Source organism: Thunnus albacares, chromosome 19, assembly GCF_914725855.1.
Source record: "Thunnus albacares chromosome 19, fThuAlb1.1, whole genome shotgun sequence".
NCBI classification, from domain to species: domain Eukaryota; kingdom Metazoa; phylum Chordata; class Actinopteri; order Scombriformes; family Scombridae; genus Thunnus; species Thunnus albacares.
Genome location: NC_058124.1, coordinates 22,758,032 through 22,784,723, shown reverse-complemented (window position 1 = coordinate 22,784,723; position 26,692 = coordinate 22,758,032). Strand labels below are relative to the sequence as shown.

The 26,692-nt window shown below is 38.0% G+C and overlaps 2 protein-coding genes across 4 annotated transcripts in view; both read right to left on the bottom strand.

Moving 5' to 3' along the window:
• The window catches only part of LOC122969511, a 45,736-nt gene extending 43,187 nt beyond the window's left edge, over positions 1-2,549 (bottom strand). The window contains exons 1-3 of the mRNA XM_044335236.1: positions 2,292-2,549; positions 1,420-1,533; positions 154-310 (exon numbers count right to left, since the gene is read on the bottom strand). Of these exons, the coding sequence (XP_044191171.1) occupies positions 154-310; positions 1,420-1,528 (266 nt within the window). The 5' untranslated portion in view covers positions 1,529-1,533; positions 2,292-2,549. The remainder of the gene's footprint in view (positions 1-153; positions 311-1,419; positions 1,534-2,291) is intronic.
• An 88-nt stretch (positions 2,550-2,637) lies between these two features.
• Positions 2,638-26,298, bottom strand: zmym4.1 (zinc finger MYM-type containing 4, tandem duplicate 1). Of its 3 annotated transcripts, XM_044335240.1 has the most exons (29): positions 26,071-26,098; positions 25,760-25,825; positions 23,568-24,270; positions 20,745-20,906; positions 20,285-20,446; positions 18,477-18,553; positions 18,176-18,328; positions 16,551-16,789; positions 15,841-16,030; positions 15,404-15,607; positions 14,263-14,413; positions 13,246-13,361; positions 12,746-12,928; positions 11,816-11,966; positions 11,473-11,645; positions 11,220-11,364; positions 10,985-11,080; positions 10,825-10,862; positions 10,324-10,468; positions 9,947-10,059; positions 9,331-9,559; positions 8,467-8,697; positions 8,129-8,244; positions 7,741-7,918; positions 6,876-7,027; positions 6,409-6,523; positions 6,039-6,287; positions 5,085-5,214; positions 2,638-4,262 (listed from the first exon to the last, which is right to left on the bottom strand). In XM_044335240.1, exons 2-29 carry the CDS (start codon positions 25,790-25,792, stop codon positions 4,016-4,018), a joined length of 4,881 nt encoding a protein of 1,626 aa, XP_044191175.1. In that variant the 5' UTR covers positions 25,793-25,825; positions 26,071-26,098; the 3' UTR covers positions 2,638-4,015. The 3 variants fall into 3 exon arrangements, with proteins under 3 accessions (XP_044191175.1, XP_044191173.1, XP_044191174.1); XM_044335238.1 differs by lacking the exon at positions 25,760-25,825 and having other exon boundaries at positions 26,071-26,298; XM_044335239.1 differs by lacking the exon at positions 26,071-26,098 and having other exon boundaries at positions 25,760-26,064.
• Positions 26,299-26,692: the final 394 nt, after the last annotated feature.

Here is a 26,692-nt window from a genome sequence, read left to right as displayed (position 1 = left end):
CTGCAAGCAAAATACTCTTAATAAAATGTCAACCATCCTTAAAATTACTACAGTTGATTATATTGTTTTCTTATAGAACATATTAATAATCTGTAGGTTATCTAACAACAAGGCCCCTTTATGATAAGGTGAAAAACAAGCTAGATAACTTACCACCAGTGTGTTCCGATCCATGAAAACTCAAACAAGTAATTGTTCAGCGAATCACCATATTTCTTCTGAGGCCTTCCTTTGTGAGAAAAGATGTTCCCCCGATATTCAACAACAAAGGTGGATGGTTCGATGGTTTCCCAGGTGAACACACCTCTCCCTATAAAATGATAAGATAAAAATTTTAATTAAAAATTAGTCCAGCAGGTTAATCCTGGTCAACCATTCCACTGCCCACTATCATACAACTCCTGTCCTTTGTTGTTTAATCTGAGACAGTTACTGGAGTCATGATGTGACCATGATGGTTGTATTACTTTGCATTTAGTATTCTGCCTGTATACTGTATACTGCCTGTTTACTAAATGCAAATAAATAGTGTGTAAAAAAATATTTTTCTGTCTCTCTGTGACCCTCAATGTCAGTTATTAAATGCTAATTACTGTGACACACTACACAGTCATTTATGATCAAAGCGTTCCAGAAATTATTTATCATTATTTTATTACATTTGCCCTCAGTCAGCCTTATCTAACTCTAAACTGTGATGCTGTACATTTTTCCAACATGTCTTAACTCCCAAAGAACATGAATATACCTGGCTGTTACAAAGAGTACTCCACTGATTTAGCATTGCACTCCTAAAACATTACTCACGATGGACAGTTGTTGTTGTTTTTTTTAAAAAAGGATCAAAATCACCACAGATATCGTCTTTTTTATTCCATTCTTTATTGTGAAAACCTGGTACCTACATTACCCACAGTGCAACTTAACTTGATTTACTTAACTGTACAGTTTTGGGCGTGTTATGATAGTAGCAGCTAATGTAGCCTTGAGCCACTAGCCAAAAGCAGATTTGAGGAGCAGGCTTCAGAGTTCTGGTAACTTCGATTATTTTTAACTCCACATGAAGCTCACTCTGAGCCACAAAAGGCTTTATATACCTTTTTTCACATATGCAGTGGTACTCCCTAAAAACTGTAAAATCAGTGGAGTTCCCCTTTAACAATTATAAGAGGGTGTATATGGGCATAAGTGGACAATATTCTTCTAGTAAATCTATAAAAGTTTCATACATAATACCTGAAAGACACTTAATTCACTCCAACTTCTCCTCTAACCCAAACATTGATGATATTTTGTTTCATGAGTCATTCTTCTAACACCATAACACATCACTGTGATACAGTGTCAGGGACCCTGCAGCCTAAGATCCCTGTAATGTCAATACAGAGATCTGCCTGCTATGGGAGATGCAATACCTACCTTTAAAGAGGTCTATAAACCTTCCTTCCAGGAAAGGTTTATCTCTACAAGCAACTATGTGCTCCAGGGCATCTTGCTCAGGGGTCAGTTGTCTTCTCTCATTTTCCATGACAGCTGGAAAATTTTCCAAAGATACTAAATTAATATATATATGAGATTGGTGAGCATACTACAGACAATAGAGTTGTAGCTGAGTTTTATTGATGTCCTGTATTAACTTGCTGATCTTCCATGGCTGACAACAATGTAAACATATTTCAAAACATTACATCTAGAGCTGCAACAACTAATCGATTCATTGATTAGTTGTCAACTATGAAATTAATCACCAACTATTTTGATAATCGATTCATTTAGAATCATTTAGAGTCATTCTCTAAAAGCAAATGTCCAAATTCTCTGGTTCCAGCAAGCTCAAATGTGAATAATGTGTTTTTTAATGATAGTAAACTGATTATATTTGAGTTGTGGATTGTTGGTGGGGACAAATGAAGGCATTGGAGGACTCATCTTGGGCTTTGGGAAATAATGATTAATATTTTTCACACCTTTCCGACATTTTTGAAGTGATGAAGCAACAGAGACCATAGCTCACGTGGATATGAGCATAAATTTATGTTGACTTGAAACTATAACAATAAAGATAACAGCACATCTAGCTATCTGGTTAAATTGGCTGTTGCACTACTGTAAAAGGTATTATCTAATTGTGTTTATATCAAACCAGCTTGGTAAGATAGTTGTACCTAACTGTTATTAAATGTAAGGTGCATATACCTTGCTATCCTACTAACATTGACTAGCTAGTAGTGGTTTTACCAACACCTTTTCAATTGATTTTGACACAAATATATGTAATTTATAACGTTTACCTTTGCTTCAATTTCCAAAAGCAGTAGCAAGAGTAGCTAATACATTAGCAGCCATCTCTCTTTTCCTTCGTCTTTTTTAGAGAGGTCACGTGACGACGACGTTGTAGGATCTAGGGCGAGCGGCGGTATTTGCAACCAATCTGTGACTGCAACGTCACTAACTGGCGATGCCAGCGGAGGACCATCAAACAGACGGAATTACTGGCATATATGGTTTACGGGGACATACGCGAAGAAGACTTCCATTTTCCCCATATACTGTCCCCATATTCAGGTACGCACACACACACAGTATATAATACAACCGCACGCAGACATTCAATAACTTAAAGCTCAGCAACTAAGACATGTTTTATATTTTTATTCAAAAAGAACATACAATATAGAAAATATTCAAGAGAACCATATTGGTAGATACCCTAAAGACTGGGGGTTAACATAACCAAGGTATACATGAAGGGATAGTATTTTATTTTTACACACTTAACACCAGGGTCATATGCAAAAAGTCAGTGTCTCAGAAGATGTTTTGGATGACACACATGTCCAAAATGTCCTCAACATCAGACTGTTTATTTCAGTGTTCAGTCAAGAAAAGGGATAAAATTGAGTTTTCAGCTTTATCGGCTACATTCACACAAACATTCTTCATCCCATTGATTGGACACTGATGATCAAAATATGTCCACTGAAGAGGAAATATAGAAAGCACAGTTTGAGTCTTTCATTAACAACGATAACAAAAAAAGTCAGTTTAATCTCACAATCAAGTGACTAGACCTCTCAAAGTAAGATTATCCAATGAATATGAAACACAAATATGAATTAACAGCTTATTGTACGAATTCATCTGCTACTCATTTTGCCATGGCAAGTTGGAGAGGCCTCTGGAACATCAATTAAAACATGTTATTAATAAGGAGAGCTCCACCCTCATGTCACACTTTGGTATAATCAAATTTGTGATTTCCATTTGTGATTTTTTTTTTTGTGTGTGTTTGCTGAAGTTCAGATGATTTCCTAAATTTCCAAGACTGACTTTCCAATAACCTTCAGGGTATATCTGTGCAAAAAATATTGATTCTGTTCATGAGTATTTTCTCTTTGACTGAGAGACTGACAACTAATTGTGGCCTTTTTTCTGATGAATTGTGTAAAAATAAAAAGTTATACTGCAGGTTTGCCACTCAACATGACGGTTGGTCATTTACATCTACATAGCAGAAAATTATTTTCAGTTTGTCTTCTGAGGTCAAAGTTTTCTCTACTGACATCAACAGAAATCAAGATTGTTTTTCATTGTAGCTCTTTCAAACAAGGACCACCATCCCCCAATAAGAAAGGTACATGCCTTACAAAAACAGAACGAAATGAGAGTAGCATTGTCCATGAGAAGCAACCATTTAGCAGACAAAACACAGGACAGCTATGTGTCCTACCGAGCAGTAGTAAACAGCCTGAATGCTGAACTGAATCTTGCATCTCATTACTCAAGTCCCAGCTACACAAACACTGTGCGTTTGAAGATCTATAAATCCTGATCAACATATTGTTTAGGTAGTCTGACTTTCCTTACAGTTCAGCACATTTTAGTTATGTATGTGAGAGAGATTTATTCTGTCCATTTCAGTTTATTGGGTTGTGTTTAAATGAACATTTCGGTTCATCTACAAATATTTACACCACAAGCTGCTTCCCCAATTAAAAGGTCACTTCTGTTTTCATCACTCTGATTCCTCATCTTCCTCCTCTTCAGGTATAAATGGAGGGTCTTCGGGTGTCTGCTGCTCCGTCCCTTCGTCTTTCTTTGTCTTGAGATGCAGCTCTCGAACTGTGAGGATCCTGATGAGCATGGCCTCCATGGTGCTGTCATCCAGAGGGCTGGATGAAAACCACAGCGGGCTGTTGGGGACGCAGCAACGCTCTGGGTGAAGGTAGAACAGGTTGGTGCGCTGCTTGACCGACTCCGAGCTGGAAGGAAGACAGTTGTTGGATTAAGGAGACCATCTAGCGACACAAGGTTCATTTCATACAAAAGTGGCCACTGAGGACATTTAATTTGGTGAATAGGATCTACAATAGAAACCTTTTAATGAGGACTTGATACCAGACATTCAATAGATTTTAAGTCAATATTGGGTTTAGGTAAAACTGAAATTCAACACCATTAACAGCAGTGCGCCGTAACAATGGGCTACAACTAACAATTATTTTCATTATTGATTCATCTGCCTATTTTTTTGAATAATTGATTAATCATTTAGTTGTTTTTTGTGAAATTGTGAAAAAAGGGCATTCACAATTTCTCATAGGCATAGGCACTGTCTTCAATTTCCTTGTTTTGTCTGACTAATTGTACAAAAACCAAAGATATTTGTGGTTCCCAAACTTTTTGGCTTGTGACCACAAAAAAGCTATTACTGCTTGGGACGTTATTATTATTATTATTACCATATTTCTATGTCTGATTCAGTTCTGCAATATTTGTAGTGACTATTAATTTAATAGACGTTAGTTATAAATAACTGTTAACAGTGAGGTTTGTTGATTATCCACAATAACCAGGACGTTGTTTCTGGAAAGACGTGTTGTAAATGTAGTTTCTAAATGTTTTGAACACCACAAACATTTTTCCATTCACCTTCACTGCACCGGGGTGGTGAAAAAAATCTGGGAAACCTGGAAAACCCCAAACTCTTTTAGGCTTATGTGAGATAATACTTTTTGTGATTTTAACTGACATTTAACAAACAGCTAGAGATATAAAGAGTGCTAGGGAGTTACCATACTTACCACTTGGAGAGGTAGAACTCATAGAGTCTGACCGGACAGCGGAGCGGGTTCTCTGTGTTCTCCCTCATCTCCAGGATGTCCTCTTTACTCTCCTCCTCCTTACGCCTCTTTGCCGGAACACCTTCAGGATCTAAAGAGGATACAGTGCACAAACACAAAAACACACACAAATTACAACATCCCTAATATAAAGACATTTCACAGTTCAGTGCTCTGGTGCACAATTTAACACAGAACTGCAGGTTAAAAAAACAACTATATAACACAACATTCAGAATAACACTAAGGTGCTTTTCAAGTATGTGAATGTACAGGACAATTACATAGAGGTTCATAGTTGTGTGACTTCTATAATACTGCCTGATGTATCACTGTTTAATAAACTTGCCCTAGATTACAGAAGTTAACATGCTAAATAATAGACATAGATGAAGTTTGTACAGACAGTACTGTGCTTTCTAATGTTTACAGTGCAAACAACTTCAATTTAATTAGGTTCAAGCTCATTAAATCTGTCAGTTTGGGCCAGAACGCATCAAAGACAGTTAAAACCAGAAAAGTTAAGCATTGTAGTAGCTGCATTTGTATTTTGTGCTGTCTTTTGATGCCAATTTGTTTATATTTAAGTAACATGTAGTGGTTCAGATAATGCAGATTTCACATGGATTTAAAATAATATATTCTATTCCCTAATACCTCTAATGAAAACAAGTTTCATGATAATTTTTGTAGCATTTCAGCACAGAATCAGGTCTTTTGCAAAACATTTCTGCATGCCAACTGCTGGATTTCCTCAAAATATTCCTATAAAAGCTCAAACTTTGTGACTGGTAAAATGCAATTATGATGATTCCAGTATAAGAGGACCGTTAATGTGCTTCATTATTTTAAAAGTACCAAGGGTTGGTATGGAACTAATCAGTATTTCATTCTGACCCCCAGCCATAATAGTACCTGACTCTGCTTCGTTTATGGATATGGGCGGGTAGAAGCGCAGGAAGGTGGTCTTGGTGTTGTTCTGGTTGGTTTTGGTGCAGCGCATGACGTGTGCGAAGGACAGCTGGCGATGCTGCTCCACCGTGGTGAAGCCGAAGTACTTGCAGCAGAAGAAGAGCAGGGTGTTGAGGAGGACGATGGGGGAGTACGCCCCCAGCTGTTTACAGTCCCAAAGAAACTCCTCCTCAACACGGGAATGGATATAACCTAGAGAGGAGAAGAGAGAGGGCTGATGTAAATGTGGTCGAATGTTGGTTTCTCGAGACAGAAACTGACAAAGTGAATGATTAACAAAAAAATAATTACTAGAACTTGGATGCTGACTCACCACTGGCTGTGATTAAGGGTTTGAAACCTCTCAGCATATTGGTGAACTCAGTGGAGAACTTGTTGTAGAAGCGATCCATGAATATGTTCTCCACACGACCGTTCTCAAACAGGTGCTAAAGACAGACAAACAGTAGCACAGTCATTAATTTTACTTTAGTAAGTACATTACTTTTTAGTTGTATTGAAGGAGTTTTTCAAAGAACAAGTGTTGGCCATCCAGTTGTCAAGTTTAGACACTAATGTTGTGAACAAGAGCTAAAGTTGAGACTTGCAGGGTGGTGTTGTTGACTTAAGAGATATTTGATGCCGTTATTGACGGGGATGGTTCATATATGCATGACTTTCTCAACGTCACCTTTACCAGTGTTTGCTAGTTGTGTGCTCAACTGTACATGTTTAAACAGCGCTGTGGGCCCTACCTCTTATGTGTTAAGTGTATTTGTGTGAGTATGAAACACGTCTTGCCTGTTGGATGCCGAGGCAGAGGTAGAACAGGCTGTCAGGGGAGTAAGGCTCTCCGTTGGGTCGTTTCACCTCAGTGATGAAGCAACAGAGGCCGTAGCTTAGCTCGGCCGTTGTACAGCGAAGAATATCCTCCTTCAACTCCATGGGACGTGCTGAGAGTCAGATAAAAACGAGTCAGAAGTGATCATTGGGAAAACAATCTTCATAAGCTTGTTTTTCATGTATGAGAATCATACAAAATAATTATGTAAAAATACATTATGTAATAAACAAACAAACAACATGAGAACACCGTCTGATGAAGCTCAAGACCACCTGGACGAAAGTTGTGGTCATTTAACTGAAACCAAAAATTTGTCTCAAAAACAATCAAAAGGTGCCGTCTCTGCAAGCTGATGTTTAAAACTTATTTGCACATTAAAACATTTTTTAACTAAAAGAATATTTGATTTGTACACAAAGACATTCCCGTATTATAAAAACACACTTTTAGCTCCATACATTCAGCTGTACATGAATTAAAAGTAAACATTTGCTTGTGCAGGAGTGGTAGGAAGCTATATTCAAAGACCTCTCCTAAAAACTCGAGACAAGTTTTCCAAATATTGTTAATGCAAGTTTTCTTCAGACCTCTGTAAGCTTGAGATGAAGCTCTAGCTGAGATAAATGCAAGATTCAATTATCTATAACTTTATAGAATCACTAGAATTTCTCACTGACGCTAAGAGTTAGGTTTAGGTTTGATTTTCCCTGAAGCCAATATAACAAAAACATGTTAAATTCACTGTTTAAAAGGTTCTTTGAATCAAAATGTCCTCCACATGGTCAGCTGTAGTGGTTGTATTTAGTGTATGCACAGACTTACAACCGAAGCGTGGCTTCTCCAGGTTTGGTTGAGTTTGCCTCCACTGGATCCATCGCTTCCAAGCATCAACTCCATATTGACTCTTCAGTTTAGGGATCTCTGCAGCTGCTGTTTTGTCAGGGGAGTCTTTTTGAGATGTCGTCTCAGCTGCCTTTGTCAACCGTTGTGATTTACGACCCTTGAATGACGCAGAGAAGGAGAGACGAGGCTGCATCATGGATTCGATCAGGGTGAGACCAACAGTGATAGTGTGCAAATCCAAGCCAGTCTTTTCTCCAGCACATTTTTGACATTCCCAGTATCTTAACTGTAAATGATTTTTGCAAGTAACATCAGTTCTAATCTTAAATGCACAAGTAGCACCTTCACTCTTCTCCCAGGCAGTTACCTTCTTTTCTCGGGCTTTCCTGTGAACTTGTCGTCGTCGGCGTTGTGAAGTGGCAGGCGGAGGACTCGGTGATCGCTGGGACTCCTCTCTCAGCCTGGACATTTTCTCCAGAGTTTCTGGCAATGACACAACATGACACATTAATGCTGAAACCCAACCAAAGTTTCCCTGGTTGTTGATGTCACTCACACTCACACTGTAGTCTCCAATTAAACTCTTACAGACCTAAACACACATCAAGGTGGATATTAAAATGATCCCTAAGTTTGGATGCACGAATAACAACAATAACTAATTTTCAACTTTATAAAACACATTTGTACATCTCGTCCCCTCACCAACAGTAAAGTCAGATTCGACGTCCATGGGAGGCGGGGCTGGAGGTGGGGGCTCGGAGAAAGGCTCACTGGGCATGCCCACAGGAATGTCTATGATTGGGTTGAGCTTTTCATGGGCGTACAGTCGACTGGGCGACCTGAGACCAGCATCAGGGGAAGGTTCCTCCCAGTTGTTGAGGAAACTGTCCAAGTCATCTGTGTCCAAATCGTCGCTGTAGTTACTGGCGTGGTCTATAAATTAAACATAAGAGGAAGTCACCACACGTTTTTCTGATATTAAAAACAGAAATATGTATGAGAAGGTCCACAAATTATATTATATTATAAAAAGAATGACAGTTTGATTGTTGAGTTTTTTTAATACACTTCTCCAAAGAAGCAATTGCAGTTCTTATAATTCAAAAATATTAAAAAGATATTTTGGATGAAAATATTTGGATGACCAAAGCACACAAATTGGAATCTTTAAAAACCTGATTAAAATCATTTAAAAAAAAGGGTCATTGCTTCATTAAATGGACCAAAAATTGCCTCAACACTAGGTGAGCAACAGGAACTGGTATCATCTTAACCATCACAGCCCTAATGTACAAAAATTTTCAGTTTTTTTTCTTCACTTTAGGTTTTACAGGAAAAACAAACTGCCAATTGTCTCCTGTTTGAATTCTTCCACTGTAGTAATGGTAAACTGGTTTTCTTCACCTCAAACTTTTCACAAAGCAAAATTAAATATAATCCCTTTCTCCTCTTTTTTAAGTTTTTCAAAAAGTTTCATTTCTTTACTCTTTATTTTGGGTTACTACAATGTCATCAAACAGTAGGGCTTCAAAACCATGACTTCCCTCCTTTTTCACTCTCTCTTACCATCTGGAGCCGGTGCTTCTTGTCTGTCTGTCTCTTTCTCCACTGCTTTCTCTTTTGGTTCCTCCTGTTTGTCATTCTTCTCTTCTTCTTGTTCCGCCACCATCTCAGCCATGAGGATGAGCTCTGCCTCGAAAGGGTCCGACGGGATCTTTTCTTTGATCTCCTGGATGGTTTCCACGATGCGCTCGGCGCTGTCCATCGTCACAGGAAGGAACATGGGCACAGGCAGCTGTGGTAGACAGATTGATAACATCCTGTGAGCTGAGTCTTAATAAGGACAAAGAGGCTGAATATTTACTAGTGTTGTCTAAAATACACCTTTCATTTTGAAATCCTGATCATAAGAGGATCTGTTTTGGATCAGATTTAACTTTGAAAACACACTGCACTTCAGAAAAGATGTTGAGAACAGAGCAGTCCTACAGGTGTATTAAAGAGAGAAGCCTTCACTGCTGCTAAACTAAGCATATGTGGAGCTCTACAAGGAGACGGCTATTTTGAATACACAGCTCATCATTGTCAGGAAAATGACGTTATAGTTCAAATGAAACAGAAGTATCCTTTAACAGTATTTTTGTGAATCCAGGCCCAGAGGTGGTTGTGGTGTTTCACATACCGGAAACGGCAGGCCCACAGGTTTAGGGGTACACTGACTGTACATGCTCATAGGTACAGGAACATAAACTGGCACTGGGACAGGCAGGACCAAGATTTTAGGCAAGACGTCATCTATGAGAAAGAAAAAATCAAAGTTTGTTTATGACCGAGGAAATCTTTCAACTTGAGCAACGATAATGTTGAAAATTAAATCATAACATGGCAAGTATTTATATGTGAATGTTGAATAAACATAAACAGGAGACGGTACATACAGCAGTTGTGAAAATCAGTGGCTATGAGCTCTAAAGACAAAGTGTTGTATATTGGTTACAAGTTAACAGACGACTACAGAGCAGAGATCTCATTATCATGGAAGCACTATAAGATTTTTACCCGTCTGTGCCTCGACGTCGACTGTCTGCGTTTTACAGGAGACCCCCTTGTTCTGCACCAGCGGTCTACAGAGCAGAGCCTTGTTCTTCAGAATTTTGGGGCCAGAGGGAGGATGAGGCTTCACTGTATCTGTCTGAATACTTATCTGAATGATAGACAAATGACGAAAAAAAGAATAAAAACCCAAAATACAACTTGACAATATAAACTTTATTATAGGAGTCTCTATCGTTGTTGCACTGTCTAAAGATCTTTAGTGTGGTTTTGGGCCACCACAAGATTACATAATATCTTCAAAACTGAGGTGAACGGGGTCTGCTCAGCATTTTTATACATCACAGGACATAATGGCGTGTGAATTGCTTTATTAACTGTCTAGTATCATGTAGTATCCCTGTAACGAAACTTATTCCTTTAAATTTGTCCCTTATCTGTTTATATAAATTATTTAGTTTTTCTGTTTTTCTGTATATTAAATACATATAATAAACACCAACTTACATGTCCAGAGTTCTTTGATTGAAAGTCAGTGACAGTACCTGTGGAGACAATGACATCAACACTAGCGATTAACTGAAAGTGTATACAGCATGTTTTCTGTCTTATTTCTTTGACGTACAGTACATAAATACTGTACAGAGGTACTGTGTGTGTTTTGTACTTTGCTGGGCAGTTCTGTTGGGAGCAGTGGGTTTCCCTGTTGGAGTTCCTGCAAGCGAGACGACATTTGCAATGATGGGTGTGGCCTCTTCTGTACCTGCAGGAAACACAGCAAAAAATACAGAATAGACAGTGGGAGAAATTACTGATTAGTTTCATAACATTTTAATTAAAGAGTCACAATTAAAACAACAACACTAGAAATTACATCATGAAATGGCAACAACAATACACACCTTTGAACACCTCCCCCTGTGTCGACACCTTATCACAGCAGAACTGAAGCAGGCATTTCATGTCACAGAAGTGTTTGACCTCTCCCAGCATAGGAAGACTCTGCTTTAGTTTCCCTTTGCAGCCGCAGGTGTCGCACTTTGCAACCTGATAGAAAGCAGAGTAAATGTGAAAGAACGGCAGAGCTAGATTATCATTATCACCATCATTTTAGTAAAACTGTGAGTTTAATAAACTGCAATGAGCCTTGCTTACGTGACAGAAGAGCATGGTGTACTTGGACCTGCACTCCTCAGAGCAGAACTCCTCGGTCGCGCCTCCATACTGTGCCGTTACCAGCTTCTTGGAGACAGAGTGGCAGTAGGAGCAGGAGTGACAGTGTTTCCCCCAGCCTTTTGACAGGTCGTGTCTAAAGAGCAGCTTACAGCCTGAGAGGAGGAAGAGGAGAAGATCCAAATGTGTTGCATGTAAACAGTTATATGCATGTTGATGGTGCTTGTGTGTTTGTAGGTTCTGCTCAAAGTAAGCGCAATAGATTTCACAGTCTAGCCTATAAAAACCCTGCATTATTCCTCAAATTAGACATCTGTCTACTTACCATCGCTGCAGAAGTAGCAGTCTTTGTTGTTAATTTTCTTGGTGTCTCTGGTGATCTTTTCGATCTTACAGTATTCACACAGGCTTGTCACAAAGTTGACCTTCTTGAACTCCTGAGAGCAGTCCACGCTACACACGAAAACCATCTTGTCCTGCACACATGCAGAGTTGGCATTGCTTTTAATTTGACAAGCTTACATTATTAATTTCTAGTTGACATTGAGGGGGTATGTGATGTGCTGTTGTGTGTAGCTTTGTATTTTGTATGTGTCTTGTGTATTTTTTGCTTTGTACTGTTTGTTATTGTGCTGTTATGTGTTTTAATTGTAAGGGACTGCAGATGAAAATTAGCTTGAAGCTAAATCTGGTGCAGTACATCAAATATTAACATTTATGTTTCACACTGTACATGGTCCCATTAAATACAACAATGCTGTAAATGTGCAATGCATCACATTTTCTCAACTCTCCATATATTTCCTGTTATTACACAAAATCTAACTTTTGTTGCTATAACAGATGTTGTTATTACAAAAAATGAGGAAAACATCCAGTCAAGAGACACTGTTGCCTTTGAGCAATCATTGGTAAAACAATAATTAGATTTTGCACTTTGTGTGTGTTTTTTGTTCTAATTTCGCTTTGAGGACAAGAGAGTTGAAGTATCACAGAGTGGCTGTTCAGGGGAAAACCATGGAGTCCTCACGGGTGCTAACAGGTTGCCATGGGGATCTCTTTGGGTTTTTATGAACTCTCATTATCACAGGACTTTTTCTTGAGGCATTATTGGAACTTTCTGTCCTCTGACTCTTTCTACTTTCCTGTTGTATCAATAGAAATACTGATCAATGCATCCAAAAGCTATTCCCATGCAGTGCTGTAAGGATAAAAAATCATCTTGACTTGGGAATAGAAGAAGAAAGTAAGTTACCTTGATCTGGATGAGTTCAGGTTTAAAAGTTATTTTGCGGGAACACTGGGAGCAGTTCAGTACGGCGGGTGCTTTGGGGACTTCTTGCACGGTTTGGTTAGGGATGATGGACTGGATTTGAGTGGTTCCAATTGGCAACTTGGTGAAAATGTTCACCTGTTTATGGGAATTCTTGAACTTTTCCTATAGAACAGAAAAACAAGACAAGAATGGAGAACAAAAAAAAATTGCAAAAAAAAAAAGGCAGTTTTGAGTTAACAATGACTGTAAAACCAACAACACCAACACTCAATATGTTCTCCACGAAGGATGAGCACTCGATAACAGATAGGCACTTTGATTTGAGCTGGGAAAATACAGTTAGTGGACTGCATATTGTACAGGCAACATTTTTATCAGTGCTTGACTATGCAGATGTAATTTAGGGTGGTGAAGAGTGTAAAATAACTCAGAGACTCTGTCTTTTGAGTCTCTATTTTACATCTTACAGGCTTCGTTACCTGAAATGCCATAACACACTGGAGAGTACAGAAGTTCCTGATGGAAGTATCTGACATAGCTAAGTGGTAGGCTGGTACTGTGTTTTTTCCACAGTTATCACAATTCAACCGAGCGCCTGTGAGAAAGAAAAAAAAAAGTTTCATGAGACAAAAGCAAGAATGTGAAGTTGAAAGCAATCGTCAAAAAAGTCTGTAATTATAGATGTTTTCAAGCCTGAGCTGTTAAATCCGGTTGAACTGGACTCGGATTAGTTTTCCCCCTTGGTACGATTCATTTGGGATGATCTGAACACAGCAATCGTATTCATGTATGGACCAAAAATGCACCAACACCCTTTAGAGGAAGAAGGTCCGGTCCCTTGTTTTGTTTGTGGCGGGAACCTGATCCGACCTCGATCTGAGCCAGCTACAAGTCTGCAAGTTTAAGCTAACTGGCTCCTGTAGCCACGAGTGCTTTGCATGCTGGGATGAGCGAAATCAACAGTTGCAGCGAGCCGGAATGAATCAAGGCCAAAGTCCACTGCCTTGAGTAATATTTGGGCAGATCAGACCTCATGCTTCAATGCAATACTCCATGGGCCTTATTTTATCTCAATCACTTATTTTATTGTATTTGTGTTTAAAAATATTAATTTCCTTTTATTTGTCATTGTTTTTCTAACTTATTTTATTTAGTTTTTATTGGATTCTATTTAATTATTGTTATGTTTTATCTATTTCTCATGTGCATTAATGTAAGATGGTTTTAGTGTTTACTGTTATCTTATTATTGGCTTGTCAGTAATCTGTGAAGCACTTTGAATTGCACTAACCTCTATGAAAGGTGCTATGCAAATCAAATTTGACTGATTAATTCTTCAGGACTTCCTTTCTGTATTTACATTTTCGTTTCCGCTACAGACACATCTAACCACACTAAGGGGGAAAACACAACAAGTTTACCAACTCATCGACTGATTCGAACCAAAGGAAACCAACTACAGGCTTGAAAAGACCCAGAAGCTTATTGTCAAGTACCTGATGAACTGACAGTCTGGACCATATATGCCATCACACAGCTGCTGCTACAGAAGAGGTTCACCGAGTCGTCAAGGTTTCTGTGGTCAACCATCTCTGTCAGCGGCCGGGACGTTCGACACATCGTACACGGCTGAGGTGTCTTTGTTTTCTGTTAAAAGATACAGAAAATAAGAATGTGAGACACATCCCAGGAACACTTTTTCATTTTACAGTTTTAGCTGAAAGTCTCTGAAGGATGTTTTGTGATGTATGCTGGGACAAATTCCTCTGTCTATTTTTGGCTGGACTGGCCACAGACCAGTACTATAACCGAGACTGTCTGTCTGTCACTGACTCATTGAGTGATTTTCCCCATTGGCGTTTGCTCTTTTAAAATGAATTGGCGTGAACAGTTTCTATTATGTCATCAGGGGGCATTTACAGCAATTACACAGTCATGTCCGCAGACACTCAGCCTCTCAGTGGGACTGAGCGCAGCCCCTAAATAAGTTTTAACAACACACATTTACTGACCGAAGGCTTCATCACTGACAGAGTCATGTTTCACATGTGCAAACTAGTAAACAGGGTGCTGTAGGACTGTTAACGTCACTTTATCAGATCTGAATATTTTTCAGGCGAGAAAGTAACCATTTAGATTCCTAATATGCGGTCAGTTCATCCAAATATCGCCTATTTCTGTCACGACATTTACATGAGAAGAGAGGATCTGTGCACTGTCAATTTCCTCATGTTACATGTGTCTAGTGTCTTTTCAAAATGAAGCACTTTGTGTTTATAGTAAATAAAATAAAAACGATAAAACAACATGAAACACACCGTATTGAGGTCATTTACACTTAACTCCGACACTTCTACAGCATCATATAGTCTGCACCCAAAATCTGGTGCAACGTATTTTAAGTATTTTTAATGTTTTTCTTACGTGTAGCACCTTGAGTTACAACTACTGTATGAAAAGTGCTGTACAAATAAATAAACTTACATAAAAGCAAACATCTTACAAATGGTGGGGATATCCATGTCTAATGGTAACCAGGCAACGAACCAATTAAAAGCCCTCTAGTGTTTCATACATGGTCAAGTCATATAATAGGTTTTGACCTTGTATTGTTTGTTACACTCTGCATTCCTGTACCTCCTTGTATTTGTTCAGACACGCTGCATTGCACAGAGTTTTGTTGCTGTCTTCCATCTTCAGCAAGAGCGGTTTGTTGTGGTAGTACGAGCCGCAGTTTGCACATCCAGCCATGGACAGGTTGTTTACAGTACGGAAACGGTTAAAGCAGGCGTCGCTGCACATCTTGTGAACGGCGCCACTCAAGATCACCTCATGTTTGCTCTGGAGGAGGGATGACAAGAGTAGCACGTTATTTCAGACAATGAATAAAAGGTTTTATGTGCACTATTTTACATAGTATAAATAACTAAGTAAAATTATGAAAAATAGTTTTTTTAAAATACATACATAAAGTATGTATTGATTTTATTTATTGTTTGTCAGTTTCATAGCTCTACAACTAAAGATTATGACTTTCTTATTAAGTTATGAGAAGAGGAAAAAGACTGACTTACAGTGCAGTATCTGGTGCACATGCTGCAGAGTGATTGTGGTTGAACTGTTTTTTGAGGGGGGGGGATTTTTTTTACGTTGGAGTTATTTTTCTTGTAGTTGAAGGAGGTCAGACAGTTCTGACTGCAGAATTCCTTCATAGCTCCTTTACTGTCTGGAGCCAGGATGACGTCCTGAGGCCGAAGTATCACTCTGTGTGAATAAAGACGAATAAGATCGACACAAGGTCCAAAAATGAGTAATGAAGTTAATCGTCAGGTATGAAGTTGATTACTCTGCTTTTTCTCACCCATGTCTAAATGTTGTATAGCTGCATAGACTACTTGGTTAATCGATTAGTTGAATCAACAACTATTTTAGGAATTGAATACCAGTAATCACTTCAGTTATTTTTGAACCAAATATGTAAAAAAAATTGCAGCTTCTAAGATGTGATAATGTAATGTTTTTATTTGTCATTCATTATACTAAAACTGATTATCTTTGGGTTTTGGACTGTTGATCAGACAAAAACAAGATATTTAAAGACATCAACTTTGAGTCTTGGACATTATAACCTATTTTTCACTATTTTCTGACATTATATAGATAAAAAAATGTATCAATTAATCAACAAAGTAATCTCCAGATTAATCGATAATGAAAATAATATTTGGTTGCTCCCTAAAATGTTGAGTTAACAGGTAAAACAACATGTTTCTAATGAACTCACTTTTGGCAGTTGAAGCAGATCTTACTGACACCTTTGACCGTGGGGAGCGACGTGGTGAGGCAGGTAGTGGAGCAGAAGAGCGCCGGGGAGCCTTTCCTCTGGAAAGCTGTCTGTCCTTTCATCAGGTTCTTCTTGCAGTGCGAACAGGACATGTGCAAAGACGACGGGTGGACGATCGGCAGCGTCTGTGTTTCAGCAGCAGGAGTCACGGAGAAGACCGATCCGATCCTCAAGTCCTCCTGTCAACAACAGAACGATGAGCCAGTGATGGTCCAGTTATTCTGGACCCACTCTGTGCAAAACAGCTCAACGCAATTTAAATACTGAAGATGTGGAATAAGACGATATTATTTCTGGATATTAAAAGTTGAAAAAGAAGGGGTCGGATTATATTCAAGGACTAGGAACTTATATATTCAAAACAGCAGATTTCCTCTTTGAATAAATTGAACACTGGTCCCTATGTTGTATTTCATTGTGAGTGTTGCATTATGAGTTGTTTGTAGCCTTTATGTTGCTACAGCAGACTGTTGAGTTTTTTCAAGTCCGTTTATAAGGGTGTCTTTTAAAGTTGGTGGGCTTCTGGTAGCTTTAGTGTTTTGCTGCCAGGGAGAAAAAAAATTCTCGACGTGAAAATGAATCTTTTCTGCAGCAGGAGTTTAAAATTACAGAATAGCTCAATCATCACAATGAGGAGCTCAAAATGAGTTTAACAGTGTTATAGGAGAGTGTGTGACTGATAGACAGAATGAAGAAACAGCTGCACTTGAAGACAGACTGGGACAAGATATACAAATGTGGGATTTACGTTATACTTTCAGTTAAATATTCATGTTTCGCTTTACTGAGAGAAAAAGATTAAAGTATGAGGATCATCTTATCCTCGGACTAACAGTATCTCAGACAAACCCTCCCAGCAGGACTCTTCTGATAAAGTGTGTCTTATCTTTGAAAAGTCCTTTTCCGTCTTATCTTTGGGGCAATACAATACTTATCATCATTCTCAGCTTTCCTACTGAGTCTCAAATGCTCTGATTTACAAAAGGCAGGCTTGTCATTTTTAACCAGCAACTGTTGATTCCCACAGCTGACATACCAACTGTCTGGCAGTGCATTTTAAATTAAAGTCCAATCCATTATTTTGTATTTTTGTACAAAACGAGAATCGTTCGACTAGAATCACAGTTTTTAGTTGATTCACCGGCAGCAGTAAAGTAGCTCTATACTGTGCTTTCATGCAGAGTTCAGCTTAAAACTTGTCTATACAAATTCTTACTGTTAACCAAAGTATTTCTGTTGGAGGGAGCAGTTTTGCTCATTTAAAATCAATACAATAAATTCCTCTGCTGATCATTCAGATTCAGAATTTACCCACACATTTCTAAAATACTCAGGATCGAATCAAACTTCTGCTCAGATCACCATAAAGTAAGAATAAACTAAGTTGCAGAAAACTTCCTTTGCTGTGTGGATGTTTTCTTCTCCTGCCATGTGATTTGTGTCCCATCTGCTCTGCCCAAAGGTGTTTGTAGCGCCGTTGCACTTACCACAGCTCTCACAAAAATACTTTGTCCGTACAGCTGTCTAACTTTCAAAATGCTTGTGAAAAGAAGTGTGTGACCCACCTTCGCAGTATTAGGCTCATCCTTCACATTTGCTGTGGATGTGGAGGATATGAGAGCTTGTTCGTAGTCTTCATCAATGGGTTCGTCCTTCACCTTGACCAAAGGTGGCGAAGGAGACGACTTGATTGGCTGAGCTGCTGCCTGCGATCTCTCCTACCACAAAGAATAAAGACAAAAAAATTGCCTGTTTGGTTTTCTATGATTGTAGCAGATTTTGATAACTAGAGTTTGTGTCCTAATAAATAACTTTCTATGCACTTTTCACTCACACACTGAAGCAGGTGTTCACATTTATACTTACATTGTCCGATCTTGGTTTTGATAGCTTTACTACTTTCGTCCCGTTCACTGTGGTCGCTGGTGATGAGCTTTCCCTTCCTGCGAGAACATGAATAATTAATTAACTATAAATGTGAGTGAAAATGAAGATTTGTAAGAAACACAAAACAACATAAAAGCACAAAATAATCATCCATTCGTTAGAAACATACAAATAATCTGAAAAAAATCCCACAGTCTGTGATTGAAAAGCCGAAAATTTAATCAGCTAAATATTTTCTCGATTAATTGTTTCATTGTTTCGTCTGTAAAATGTCCAAAAATAGTGAAAAACGTCCCGTGTATTTCCCAGAGTCAAAATTTACGTCTTCATATGTCTTAGTTTGTCCGACTAATGGTCCAAATCCCAAAGATAATCAGTTTACTATCATGTATGACAGAGAAAGACATTAAATCATCACATTTGAGAAGTTGAAGCTTGAAAATGACAAATGATTATTCGATTATCAAAATAGTTGGCGATTGACTAATCTTTACATTTCAAAATTTAACGATAACCAGACAGTTTAAACCTCTGAGTGATGAGTTTAAATAGTAAAATATATCATTTTTAATTGCAGGTTGTGTCACCTTAAAATGCTCCTGAACTGCCAGTCCTGATTTAAAGTGTATAAAATGATAAGAGTGTGAATCTTTGAGAAACGACGATCTGATTCTTAGTATTCAAGTCAGGATCAGTATCAATGGGCTACTAATGATTTTCACTCGTCGACTGTGCGAGCACGATAGCACCCTACGTTACCATGTAATTGTTTTGAGTCATCCTCCCTCTCCTCATTCTTCAAAGGACATCTACGTGAAAGGTACTGTTAGAAGAGTAGCGTAGCGTAAAGTGACTTTATATGCGAGCCGAGCAAAGGAAAAGATTAGCAATAAGTTGTCAATCTGGCAGTAAATGTACAGAACAGACTACAGCGTGTTGGTTAATAAATGCTGCAGCTTCTCACGACCAAGAAAAGACTCGTCTATTGAAGGGGGTTAGCCTTGAAGTTAGCGACAATACGTTAGCCCAACCTGACCAGGCTCACTTAAGGTGGACTGACCTTTAAGGTGGACCAGCAATTTTCATTTTAGTGTCAATCTCAGCTGCTCTTATACAGAGAACGGAGAAATGTCTGGCTGCTGAGTGTCTTCCGAGTTTTTGATCAGCCACCCCACTACCCTGCTGCCCCAAAGCAGTCAACCTAGGGGAAACACTGTATGTATGTATGTATGTATGTATGTATGTATGTGTGTGTGTGTATATATATATATATATATATATATATATATATATATATATGTATATGTATATATATATATATATATATATGTGTGTGTGTGTGTGTGTGTGTGTGTGTGTGTGTGTGTGTGTGTGTGTGTGTTCTGGTTACAGCTTTTTTTATTTAGGTTATTTCTTTAAGTTATTTAAGTTAACTGCTTTATTTGTATGAAAATAAAAAAACTAAATAATGAAATGAAAGTGTAATTTACTGACAAACATCACCGGTTAAATATTTTTTGTAAAAACATAAATTTCACTCAGTCGCTCTCGTTTATTAGCGCTAGAGTTCAGTGATCCAATAACACTCCACCTTCATGTCATAGTGCTAATTATTAAATCCAAAATGCACCTAAATGTTTGCTTTTTTGTGAAGATGAACTAGAAGACGACTGTGACTTGTAGGAGAAATTGTACACATGGGATGAGAATTTATTTTTAATCACACACTTGTTTATAGTAAAAGACTCTTAAAGGATCCTGAACATTACTCGTCTGAGGTCACTCACCTGTACTGGCTGTGGCTTTGGACGATGGAGACGAGCTGGACTGCATCATATCCAAAGACATTTTGACGTCCTCAGACTGGTCGCTTTCTGTGGGTGGTGGTAACACGGTGGGTTTCACATCAGTTTCGTCCTCAAAAGAGTTTCCGTCCTCTGCCACCGAGACTGAAAGAGAAAAATACAATCAAGGATGATGGGGACTAATTTGTTAGTTATTACTAATTACTTGTCTACTTTGTCACCTTCTGTTCTCCAATTTCAAACACCTAAAAATTTTGGTAATGCTTTAATTTTATGCAAATTTCCTGGAGATTTTCTGTATAATTTGCCAGTATGCAACGGTTAATTTTTAGGACATCTTACAGAAGATTCTCCTGAATTGCCAGTCCTGATTTAATGTGTACAAGATGATAATAATCTTACACACAGATCCCGAACACAACTCCTCTAAAGTTGAGCTCACCTGTACTGGCTGTGGCTTCGGACGATGGAGACGAGCTGGACTGCATCAAATCCAAAGACATTTTGACGTCCTCAGACTGGTCGTTTTCTGTGGGTGGTGGTAACACGGTGGGTTTCACATCAGTTTCGTCCTCAAAAGAGTTTCCGTCCTCTGCCACCGAGACTGAAAGAGAAATTCAAAATGAAAAGAAATTATTGGGATGTTAAAGATCAGGGCTTTTGGAGAAATAGAATAACTGCAAAACAAGTGTTGTAGCTGGAGAAGCAGGATTCAAGTAACTGCAGTATGTTGGGGAGACACTGAAGCTCCTCATTATTTAAAAGTTACAGCATGAGTAAACGTTTGAATACTCAATACTGCCATGAAATTGCTCCACAATGCCCATCACAATTACTTATAGCCCAAGGTGGCATCTTCAAGTTGCTTGTTTTGTTTGACCACCAAACAAAAACCCAAAGAAATTCAGTTCACATTGATATAAAAGAGAGAAAACAGAAGATCAACAGTTGAGAAGTTGGAACCAATTAATGTTTGGTATTTTTGCTTGAAAAATTACCTAAAAAGATTAATTAATTATTGTTAGAAATTTCATTTTCTTTCTATTGACTAATAAAAAAATTATCAACTGTACTATACAACACTTGGAACTGCACCTGCAGCGATTAGTTGATTAATCAGACAGTAAATTATTGGGCATTTAAATAGTTCATTTATTCAATTTGTCTAGAAAAAAATGTGAGAAGTTGCTGTTTTTCTTCGACGCATAATAGTCAATTGAATATGTAAAGGTTCTCGACCAAACAATTAATCAAGAAAACAGTCAGCAGATTTAACAATAATGAAAATAATCGTTAGTTGCAGCCCTACTTGGAATTAACTATAAAACTGTACATGAGAAAGAATGAAATATATTTATTTACTACTTTATTAACTACTTTTTTCTTCTCTCTGCTCCTTCAATTATGCAATGTGTATTATGTTGTTGTAAATTATATCTTATATTTTGTGTAAAAGTCTGTTTATTGAAGTAGAACACTGAAGTGAAAAAATAAAACAACAGACCTGAAACGATAAGTTGATTAACTGATCAACAGAAAATCAATTGGCAACTATTTCAATAATCAATAAATTGTTTAAGTTATTTTTCAAGCACAAATGTCTGATTGGATTAAGAATTTGCTGCTTTTCCTTGTCTTACATTATAGTAAATTTAATATTTTGTAATTTTGGACGGCTGGCTTGGAAAAAAACTTCACCTTGAGCTCTAGAAATGTTTTCACTGGCATTTTTCTGTGTTTTCTGATGAATTATTCATCAACTGACTAATGGATTCATCAAGAAAATTACAGACGGATTAATTGATAATGAAAAAATCATTAGTTGCAGCCTGAAAAAAAAAGAATAAAGAGCAAAAGAGAGAAAGGTGCAACACTTGCAGTTATTCAAATGTTAAACAGCTACAGATGTCAAACTGCCAGAAGACAAAACAGTTCAGTAAAAATGTTTGTAGTGAAAAACACCTTAGTATCCTCGGAGAAAATACCACAATACTTGAACTAATGTGTAATGTGAACGTATCATAACAGAATGTATGGGGATATAATGTAGAATCGATTACCTGTCACTGTGTGAACTAAAACTGATTGTGATTTTTGATCTTTGGAGTTTGTGATTACATGTGTGTGTGTGTGTGTGTGTGTGTATATATATATATATGTGTGTGTATCGTTCATTACAAAGAGCTCCATAAACAATGTGATGTATAGCAGCAGTTTTTCCCCCCAACAGAAGTATGGCTGAATGTGAAGCCTGCACAGAAAAAAATACAATAAAGTAAAGGGTGATGATGTAAAGCCAGGGCTATTTGTTAGTAATTAGTAATTACTTGTCTACTTTGTCACCTTCTGAAAATTTTGGTAACACTTTATTTTACAAGTCCCTTAACTTTATACTAATTTCCTTGAAATTTTCTGTGTAATTTGCCGGTATGCAACAGTTAATTTTTAGGACATTTTACAGAAATGGTGGTGAAAATTGGTACAAATTAAATGAAAAACAGAGTTTATTTGGTAAGTGCCCACACATTGCATTTGGGTTGTTAATTTTCAAAAACATTGATAAATTAGACTCTTGACAATTCTTTAATGGACAGAAATACTCAGTTTTCAGTGTGTAATTCTGTGTTTCAAACTATATATTTGCATACAAGATTGTTTCTTAAAAACTATACAGAGCTCATTTCTCTTTTACTCCCGAATTACATAACCCTTTTAAAGAATTGTCCTCAGAACAAACAGTTACATAGAAGCTATTTTCAGGAAATTATTGATTAATGGAAAGTAAGGAATCTGCAAAATAAAGTGCAACTGAAATTGCTGATAGAAGTTCAGTCATTATAGAGTTTTTAAGAAACAACCTAATATGCTAACATATTGTTTGACACACAAAACTACACACTGAAAAGCAGTTTTTTTCAGTCTGTTAAAGAAATTGTTATGAATTTAATTGATTACATTTTTTTGCAAATTAAATGTTTGTTTTTTTAAAAATCACTAAACCAACTTTTTTTTCCATTTTTTAAAATAATTTGTACGAAATTGCAACAAATGTTTTGCAAAATGTCCAGAAAACTGACCGTTACCTGCAAATTACATTAAAATTTCCAGGAAAGTTTGTATATTAAGGGATCTGTAAAATAAAGTGTTGCCAAAATTTTTCCTCCAGCATCAATGTGACTTTTGCTTTGCAACATGAATCTGGAAGCTGGTTTGAAAACATTTCTCTGCATCAACACAAAAACTTTGTGAAGAACCTGTATTTTACCTGTATTTGAAATGGCAGGTGAACTTCTTCTATCCCCATCCGACAAATTGCTCTGTTCCTCCTCTTTCATCTGAGCTTCTTGTTCCACCTCATCCACTGTACCAATGTCCATCATCTCATCGAGATCATCAGCTGTAGAAACCCTCAGATTACAGCTGAGGGACTCATTTTCCTCCTGTGCGACAATGTTCTCCTTAGTGTCAGTGTCTGAGTCCATCTTTTCATCAGTGTTTGTTTTCTCCTCTTGGCCACTGGGAGTTGTGTCCATATTTGTATCTTCACTCACATCTGGTCCTGCAGGACTTTCCTCTAAGCTCTTGTCTTTTACTGTCACATTTTCTTCATTTGACTCAAATCCTTCCTCAGTTTTCACCTCAGTACCCTCTTTTTCAGACTCTGAGGTGCTATCTGGCCCACCACTGTGAACCAGAACTGTGTTGACTGTCTCTTTTGTAGAGAAGGATGAGTGTGAAGGGGATGGATTTAGCAGAGATACAGAAACGGGAAGAGGAACCACCTCAGCCTCAGTTTCTTTATGTCCTAACTCTTTACTTTCCATTTCTTTAGCAGCAACAAAGTTATTGTCTTCCTCATGTTCAGACAGTCTAGAAGATCCAGGAACAAGCTCTGTGTCTCCAACATCTGCTGATGCACCAGCATCCACAGCTGCTTCTATGGATTCTCCGTCTGCCCCCTCTGTTACCTGCATAGAACAATGAACAATTGACATACTGCACACTGACACTGACTTTTATCTTGCTATTAAAAAGAGGTTCTAGAAAATTTTTTAAATCATTAACAATTCCCACCATCCACACCGTTTCACAAAGCAAAGATGCAACCTAAAATGTTTTGTTTTGTCCCGAACAACAGTCCACAACACAAAGAAAATATTAATATTTAAGTACCTGGCACTAGAGAATTTTAGCATTTCTCCTGAAATATTCCAAATCCTTAATCAATTATCAAAATAGTTGCTACCATTGAGTTTAGAAACTATCCTGCTATTATACCAACGTTACCATACTTAAAATGAACTTTGTGCTGAAAGTGTTGAGGTATTGTTGAAATATTAGTTACACAATACTTGTCACTTACAAAATGGTCGCTGTAGTCGTTATAGTCTGTCTCTGACACTGGTGTTAAAGTACATGTTCACAAGTAACCACAACTTCTGCCTCGCGATTTTGTACATTACATTTTACTGAAGTGTCCTTAAAGGACGAGTTCACAATATTTCAGGTGTCCATATGAACAGTGGAAGAGGTTTTTCCTTTCTGTAATCATTCCTCCTGTTCATACTGGCTATTAAAAGATCCCCTTCAAATGTACTTTCAATGTAAGTGATGAGGGCCAAAATCCACAGTGTGTCCACAAACTCATTTTGTGCAAAAATACATTTAAAAGTTTATCTGAAGTTTATATCAGGCTTCAGCAGTCTGAGTTAATTATATCAAGTGGATATCGGCCACTTACCTACTTGATTTGACTCATTTGGACGGATGAACCTTCATATTAGCTTCAGATAAACTTTTAAATACATTTTTGCACAGGAGGATTGTGGATTTTCTCCGCCATCACATACAGCAAGTGCATTATGAGGGGATCTTCTAATGGTCAGTATGAATAGGAGGAATGATTACAGCCGGGAAAACATGTTTCAATGTTCATTTGTGCTCCTGACTGTTTTTTAAGACAGACTTGAAAAACTGTGAAAACTACTAACCACTTCTGCTGAAGAAAATCGAAATTGACGTCAAATGATTAGCTGACAAAACGCCCAGTGCTGCTAAAATAAAGGCCACTGATAGTAGAAAAAAGTTATATTTAAGGGATTTAAGTTTTTGTTTCTTCTGAAAGGGCAGGTTTCGGATTCATTTTGAAACCTTTATGGATTGTTGCAATGTGATACTCAACTTTACAATGGAGCTAAAAAAAAAAAAGTCATAGCCGACAAGCATGTATGAAAAGAATAGCTATATAAAACACGGGTTGTACAGATATACAATAACGTTGGCATGCATGTGCACAATCTGTCAGTTTAGGGCTGTTCTGGGGGAGATTTAACCATGCACGACCTACATTAGCTTGTTGCAACACTGCTTTCGCAATGTAAACACAACTACAGCGTTGCAGCTGCACAGCTAATAGCCACAACCTGGCGTAGCTTCTAAAATGCGGGGTTTCGTTACCTCTTTCTGGGTCGCGTCACTGGATTCAGCCATGTTATGTTGATATTAGGAGACTAATTTCATGACCTGTAAACAATAGAACTTAGCTCAACGTTTGCTAAGCTAACACATCTGCACAGCGCTCTGCCTGCCTGTTAGCTCGCTACGGTTAGCTGGTCTTTTATCGTGTAAATACGTCTACACGATGCAATAACTAACCACAACACTCATGAAATAACTTGTCTATTTGGTGTAATGCTAGCTATACCAATGTTTTCATATAGCAGCGTTATGAGGAATGTATACAGCCGTAACAACGTGCAGAAAATTACCGCGCCAGCGTCTCGGACGGACGAGACTTGATTGGCCAACCGTTGGTGTCCGTCGCTAGTTTCCGTAGCCGCCATGTTTGCGCCAAAATCCTGATTTTGTAAATAATTCCTTCTTCTTCTTCTTCTTCTTCTTTTTATTTAATGGGCGGTTGGCAAACAGCTTTCAGGTGCACTACCGCCACCCATTGATATGGAGTGTGGACTAAAGTTCAACCCTCTCTCTAGTATTTCTACCGAAAAAATAATGGACGTAGATAGTAATGATGCACGTCAATGGGGCGTGTCATGTAGTAAAGTGGGTGTGTCGTGTGGGTCTCCAAGACTGTAGATAGACCCTTGTCGGAGTTTTGAACATGGATGTATAAAGAGAACTGGATACAGCGTCGGAGGCGGGGCCCCGTTCATTCTTATGAAAGTTGCTCAGTGGCGCATGAAGCCAAAAAAAATCGACTTCCGGGTATGAAAGTACCTGGATCTTCCGCATTGTGCGGCCCATAGAGCATGCGCAGTAGTGACTTTCGCTGGCCGAGTCGACTACTTCCGGTTTAGCCCTCCGGCTAACTTGAATGGGGATAAAACAATTCAATCATGCGGCTCTTCTAGGCTTTTGAAATGTGATCGG